Source organism: Gracilinanus agilis, chromosome 1, assembly GCF_016433145.1.
Source record: "Gracilinanus agilis isolate LMUSP501 chromosome 1, AgileGrace, whole genome shotgun sequence".
In the NCBI taxonomy this organism is placed as follows: domain Eukaryota; kingdom Metazoa; phylum Chordata; class Mammalia; order Didelphimorphia; family Didelphidae; genus Gracilinanus; species Gracilinanus agilis.
Genome location: NC_058130.1, coordinates 794,452,629 through 794,459,501, shown reverse-complemented (window position 1 = coordinate 794,459,501; position 6,873 = coordinate 794,452,629). Strand labels below are relative to the sequence as shown.

Sequence of the window (6,873 nt, the reverse complement as noted above, 5' to 3'; positions counted from 1 at the left end):
TTAAATCAGTTTTATTTAAAGTAGGAGGGGGAAAAGGAAAAATAGGAGATACTTTCCTCATTGCTCCATTTATCTTGCTGTTCTGTGGCCACTATTAGGGTTCCCTTGCCATATTCACAGGGAAGTTCAGCCATTAACAAAACTGGAAGAGAAGAGCCTGAAAAATCTGCCCTTGCCTCAGTTTATCAAATCTTTCTTCTACCCACTAACTCTCACAAATCTCATATCAGGAGTCAAATGTGGCATTCTATTTTGCCTCAGCAGCCAAGGGGGGAAGTCCAGGGGGCAATGCAGGAGATATCACCCTGCCCCATTCTTATGATTTCTCAAACCTATTCCAGCAGTCATTCTGTATTCATTCAATGTTTTCCATCACGCAATCCTTGCCTCTCAGTCAAAGTCAGGCTCATGCCAGGTATGCTTCCCCAGGAAGAGGGGAGAGTTAAGTTTCCTTCACAACAGCAAGATTGGCGCTGCATGTGAACATCTTTCCACATAGGCTGCATTCTTAAGGTTCCTCCCCAGTGGGGATTCTCTGATATACAGCAAGATCAGTTTTGATGGAATGTCTTTGGACACTACCTGCATTCATAAGGTTCTTCCCCAGTGTGGATTTTCTGATGTTTAGCAAGACTGGAGCTCCGATTGAATGACTTTCCACAGTGCTGGCATTCATAAGTTTGCTCCCCAGTGTGGATTCTCTGATGTTCACAAAGAGCAGAGCTCTGAATGAATGTCTTTCCACATTGCTTACATCCATAAGGTCTCTTACCAGAGTGGATTCTCTGATGTACTGCAAGAGCAGAGCTCAACCTGAATGACTTCCCACACTCCTGGCATTGATAAGGTTTCTCCCCAGTGTGGATTCTCTGATGTTCAGTAAGCTGAGAGCTCAGTCGGAAAGTCTTTCCACATTGCTTACATTCATAAGGTTTCTCCCCAGTGTGGATTCTTTGATGAACAGAAAGAGAATAGCTCAACTTGAATGCCTTCCCACACTCCTGGCATTCATAAGGTTTCTCCCCAGTATGGATTCTCTGATGGACAGCAAGAGCAGACCTACAACTGAATGCCTTTCCACACTGTTGACATTCATAAGGTTTCTCCCCAGTGTGGATTCTCTGATGTATAGCAAGAGTGGAGCTACAACTGAATGCCTTTCCACATTGGTGGCATTCATAAGGTTTCTCACCAGTGTGGAGTCTCTGGTGTTCAGCAAGACGGGAGCTCCGACTGAATGTCTTTGCACACTCCTGGCATTTATAAGGTTTCTCCCCAGTGTGGAGTCTCTGATGTTGAACAAGACCGGAGTTCCGACTAAATGTCTTTCCACACTCTTGGCATTCATAAGGTTTCTCACCAGTGTGGATTTTCTGATGTTGAGCAAGAGTGGAGCTCCAACTGAATGTCTTTCCACATTGCTTGCATTCATATGGTTTTTCCCCAGTATGGATTCTCTGATGGACAGCAAGAGCGAACTTGCAAATGAATGCCTTTCCACACTGTTGGCATTCATAAGGTTTATCCCCAGTGTGCATTCTGTGATGTTCAGCAAGACGAGAGCTGCAACTGAATGTTTTTCCACACTGCTTACATTCATAAGGTTTCTCTCCAGTGTGGATTCTCTGATGGACAGCAAGAGCAGACCTGCAACTGAATGCCTTCCCACACTGGTTGCATTCATATGGCTTCTCACCAGTGTGCATTCTCTGATGTACAGTAAGAGCAAACCTGCAACTGAATGCCTTTCCACACTGTTTGCATTCATACGGTTTCTCTCCAGTGTGCATTCTCTGATGTACCGCAAGAGTGGACCGGCAACTGAATGCCTTTCCACACTGCTTGCATTCGTAAGGTTTCTCCCCAGTGTGGATTCTCTGATGTTGAGCAAGCTGGGAGCTTAGTCGAAAAGTCTTTCCACACTGCTTGCATTCATAAGGTTTCTCCCCAGTGTGGATTCTTTGATGTTCAACAAGACGGGAGCTCCGACTGAATGTCTTTCCACACTCCTGGCATTGATAAGGTTTCTCCCCAGTGTGGATTCTCTGATGTTCAGCAAGACGGCAGCTCCGACTGAACGTCTTTCCACACTCCTGACATTTATACAGCTTTTCCCCAGTGTGGATTCTCTGATGTACAACAAGAGTTGAGCTGCAGCTGAATGTCTTTCCACACTCCTGGCATTGATAAGGCTTCTCCCCAGTGTGCATTCTCTGATGTTCAACGAGCTGAGAGTTCAGTTGGAAAGTCTTTCCACACTGCTTACATGCATCAAGTTTCTCCCCAGTGTGTATTTTCTGATGGACAGCAAGATTGGAGCTCTCTCTGAATGTCTTTTCACATTTCTTGCATTTATATGGTCTCTTTTTAGTGTGGATTCTCTGATGTCTAGCAAGACTGTCCCTGTGCATAAAAGTCTTTCGACAATCATTATTTCCACTAGAATTTTCCTCGGTGTGCATTCTTTGATGTTCAATATGTGATAAATGTTGAGATGCAACACAGAATTCTCTGAAAGCAAAGTTATCAGGACCATCACTCATGAATTTTTGTAGGTCCAATTCTTCCACAGGAAGCCTCACCTCTGTTGGATTTGTCTTCATTTCAGGTCTGATCTCACCTTCTAAAAGAAACCATGAAACATACACATAAAGTAACATATATACATATATAACTCTTCCACCTGAAATGGGCACTATCCATCCTTTGAAAATGCCATTACCTCAAAGCTAAAGAAAAATTTAAATAACAAAGAACCTCCTATATGATCTCACTGGCTCTTCAAAACAAATCTGGGATTTTGGACAGTCTAGTTTTATTGCATTCCTAATTCAGACCATGACCTTTAAAAGGCTTGATGAGTGAATGACCCAAAATCCTGGCAGCTGAGACCAAATCTTGTGGCTGAGCATGCTCTGTCCACAGTACTAGACTATTCACTTTCAATCATTTTGCTTTCATTTTCATTGTCTATACACATTCAATCCTCTCTTCATAGATATGACATCACTTGGTACATGTAGACTAAATATTCCTATTATTTCATTATCTAGCTTCTCTGTACGCATTATGTAATTCCTTTTGTAATTGCCTTCAATCCTACTTTTTGTTCCAGTATCTGAGATCAGATGAAGAAATTCAGCACTTTTTTGCATTTATCCAAGGCATAAAAGATTTTGCTCTGTTCCCTACCAAGCTATCTTTGCAGATGATAGTATGGTTTACATAAAGAATCCTAGAAAATCAACTAAAAAGCTAGTGGAAATAATCAACAATTTTAGCAAAGTTGCAGGTTACAAAATAAACCCACATAAATCATTAGCATTTCTATATATTTCCAACATATCCGGGCAGCAAGAATTAGAAAGGGAAATTCCATTTAAAATCACCCTTGACTATATGAAATATTTAGGGATCTATCTGCTAAGACAAACACATGAATTATATGAACACAACTTAAAAACACTTTCCACACAATTAAAACTAGATCTAAACAATTGGAAAAACTTTAATTGCTCATGGGTAGGACGAGCTAACAATAAAAATGATCATCTTACCCAAATTAATTTACTTATTAAGTGCCATACCTCTCAAAATACCAAGAAATTTTTTTACTGAATTAAATAAAACTATCACAAAGTTCATTTGGAAGAACAAAGATCAAGAATATCAAGGGACATTATGAAAAAAAAATGTGATGGAAGGGGGCCTAACAGTACCAGATCTTGAACTGTACTATAAAGCAGTGGTCATCAAAACAATATGGTACTGGTTAAGAGACAGAAGGATCAGTGAAATAGACTTGGGGTAAATAACCTCAGCAAGACAGTTTATGATAAACCCAAAGATCCCAGCTTTTGGGACAAAAATGCAATATTTGACAAAAACTGCTGGGAAATTGGAAAACAATATTGGGGAGAGTAGGTTTAGATCAACATTTCACACCCTACACCAAGATATATTCAGAATGGGTAAATGACTTGAATGTAAAGAAGAAAATTTTTAGTAAATTAGGTGAACACAGAATAATATACCTGTCAGATCTTAGGGAAAGGGAAGATTTCAAGACTAAGTAAAAGTTTTAAAAAATTACAAAATGTAAAATAAATAATTTTGATTACATTACATTAAAAAGGTTTTGTACAAACAAAACCAATGCAACCAAAATTAGAAGACAAGCAACAAATTGGGAAAAAAATCTTTGTAACAAAAACCTCTGACAAAGTCTAATTACTCATATTTGTAAGGAGCTAAATTAATTGCATAAAAAATTAAGTCATTCCCCAATTCATAAATGGGCAAGAGACATGGATAGGCAATTTTCAGGTAAAGAAATCAAAACTATCAATTAGCACATGAAAAAGTGTTCTAAATCTCTTATAATTAGAGAAATGTAAATTTAAAAAAACTGAGGTACCACTTCACACCTAGCAGACTGGCAAACATGTCAGCAAAAGAAAGTAATAAATGTTGGAGGGGATGTGGCAAAATAGGGAAATTAATGCCTTGCTGGTGGAGTTGTGAATCGATCCAACCATTCTGGATGGCAATTTGGAACTATGCCCAAAGGGCTTTAAAAGACTGCCTGCCCTTTGATCCAGCCATACCACTGCTGGGTTTATACCCCAAAGAGATAAGAAGGAAAAAGACTTGTTCAAAAATATTTAAAGCTGTACTCCTTGTTGTGGCAAAAAATTAGAAAATGTGGGGATGCCCTTCAATTGGGGAATGGCTGAACAAATTGTAGTATCTGTTGGTGATGGAATACTATCGTGCTCAAAGGAATAATAAACTGGAGGAATTCCAAGTGAACTGAAATGACCTCCAGGAATTGATGCAGAGTAAAAAGAGCAGAAGCAAGAGAACCTTATACACAGAGACTGATACACTGTGGCACAACTGAATGTAATGGACCGCTATATTAGCAGGAATGCAATGATCCAGGACAATTCTGAGGGTGTTATAGGCAAATGTAAAGATAAATAGAAAAAAATATATATAGCAATGCACAGGCAGCAGGAGACAATATCTTTGCTGGAAGACATGGACATTCTGTGTGGAATGCAGCTTGAGCTGGAGGAGTTGGAAGCTGTGAACTGCCAAGTCCAGAAGCTTGGCTGCTGGGATCTTATTAGCTGTTTGTATCCTGAACTTTGGAGATCTTGGGTGAACCTCTAGCAAGAGCCTAGACTGAGGGAAGGACAAGTCACTGTGACTGGGTTGACCAATTACAGGGTGCCTTTAACCCTAGTTTGTGGATTACTAGCTGACTAAGAATTTATCCAGTTAAAGGTATCATTGTGGATTCAGTTTGCAGTATCTCCAGGAGCGTGAGAAATCCCCTTTGTCTCCAAAGCCACTCCTGTTTCCAGCCAGACAGTCTATCTGTGCTAAAGTCAGTAAAGCCTGTACATTCCAACTGACAGTTGGCTAAGCCCTTTAGTATTATATTAATCTAGACCCCTCCCACCTTCCTTCCCTACCTTCATTAAACTGTTTTTGTTACTTCCTGTTTATTTCCTTCTCAACAACCAAAAAGGACCCACTATTTGTGTAGTTTAATCCCTGGCTTAAGTTAGAAAGACTGTTGGTTTGAACTGTCATTCTCAGTCCTATCACCACTCATTCCCCAGCACTGTCCTGTATTTGTGGGGAGTGGGTGTGATTCCCTTGTGTGTGTATTTGCAGTTAACCTACTCACCCCATCACTCCCCTTGGCCCCTGGCTGTGTATTTATTTATTGACTTATTTCAGGGACAAATGATAAAGAACTCTATCCACATTCAGAGAAAGAACTGTGGGAGCAGAAACAGAGAAGACAAACAACTGCTTGATCACATGGGTCGATGGGGATATGATTGGGGATGTAGACTCTAATTGATCACCCTAATGCAAATGTCAACAATATGGAAATAAGTCTTGATCAATGACACATGTAAAACTCAGTAGAACTTCGGGTTGGCTACGGAAGAGGAGTGGGAGGAGGGGAGGGAAAAGAACATAAATCATGTAACCATGGAAAATTTTTCTTAATCAACTAAATAAAATTTTAAAAAATTACAGTAAAAATAAAAAAATAAAAAAAGTAAAATCTCTGAAAAAGAATTCTAAGTCAGCTCTTCCTTCCCTCAAATCTAGCCCTCGCTTCACCAGGGCACACAGAAGCCTCTGGTCACCCAGGCTCTCCCACATGTCTTTTTCCCTCCCTCACCTGGGCAGCAGCTCCTCAGGCTTTCTTGCTCCAGCATCCATGGGACTTTTCTCTGCTCCAAATAAGAGATCACGTCTTCTCGGGGAGCTGGAATCTCAGGGTATGGAGAATCAGTCAAGGACAAGAATGGAGAGAAGCTCATCACTGAGTTATCTTTAGGGAAAGGTTGGTGAGTCCAGTGACTTCATTCAGAAACTGTCCATGGGGTTCCCACAGGAATCTGCCCTCAACCCTCACTGTCTGTAATGTAGGAACCGAGGCTAGGATGTGCTTGTTACCCTGCTGGGGGCCCTCAAATGAACAATAGCCCCTCTCCCCCATCCTGTTCTGGTCCATTCTGGAAGAAACTCCTAAACTTCTACACTGGGTCTAAGGATTATGGTTCTGGGTCAATCTGAAGCCCCTGAAAGAGGGACCTCGAGGGATTGGCTTTTATCCCATCATCCTGCCTGCTCCTCCCTCCCTGACTCATGGACTCTTCTCTCGGGGACTCTCTGCCTCCTCTCTTGGGAAACTCAACAATCCTCATTAGACCCAATACTGTCTCTTAGCCAGTCCATTCATCTTCGCAATCACAGAGGAGGGCAAGCAGGGCCTGAGGGAAGCTTATGGGGATTCCTGGAGGAGAGGCTCTTCAGCATATAGGGTGGGGAGAAAAGGAG

The 6,873-nt window shown here is 41.1% G+C and overlaps 1 protein-coding gene across 1 annotated transcript; it reads right to left on the bottom strand.

The window, feature by feature from the left end:
• On the bottom strand, nucleotides 1–6,290 carry LOC123246129 (zinc finger protein 345-like). Its single transcript, XM_044675072.1, has 2 exons — nucleotides 6,212–6,290; nucleotides 1–2,623 (listed from the first exon to the last, which is right to left on the bottom strand). Exons 1-2 carry the CDS (start codon nucleotides 6,246–6,248, stop codon nucleotides 579–581), a joined length of 2,082 nt encoding a protein of 693 aa, XP_044531007.1. The 5' UTR covers nucleotides 6,249–6,290; the 3' UTR covers nucleotides 1–578.
• Between the last annotated feature and the right edge of the window lie 583 nt (nucleotides 6,291–6,873).

Excerpts from the sequence above, each read along its gene's own strand:
- LOC123246129 (XM_044675072.1), bottom strand. The coding sequence starts at position 6,248 with ATGCTGGAGCAAGAAAGCCTGAGGAGCTGCTGCCCAG. Across the intron at positions 2,624-6,211 it reads CCTGAGGAGCTGCTGCCCAG|AAGGTGAGATCAGACCTGAA; the intron begins GTGAGGGAGGGA and ends GGTTTCTTTTAG.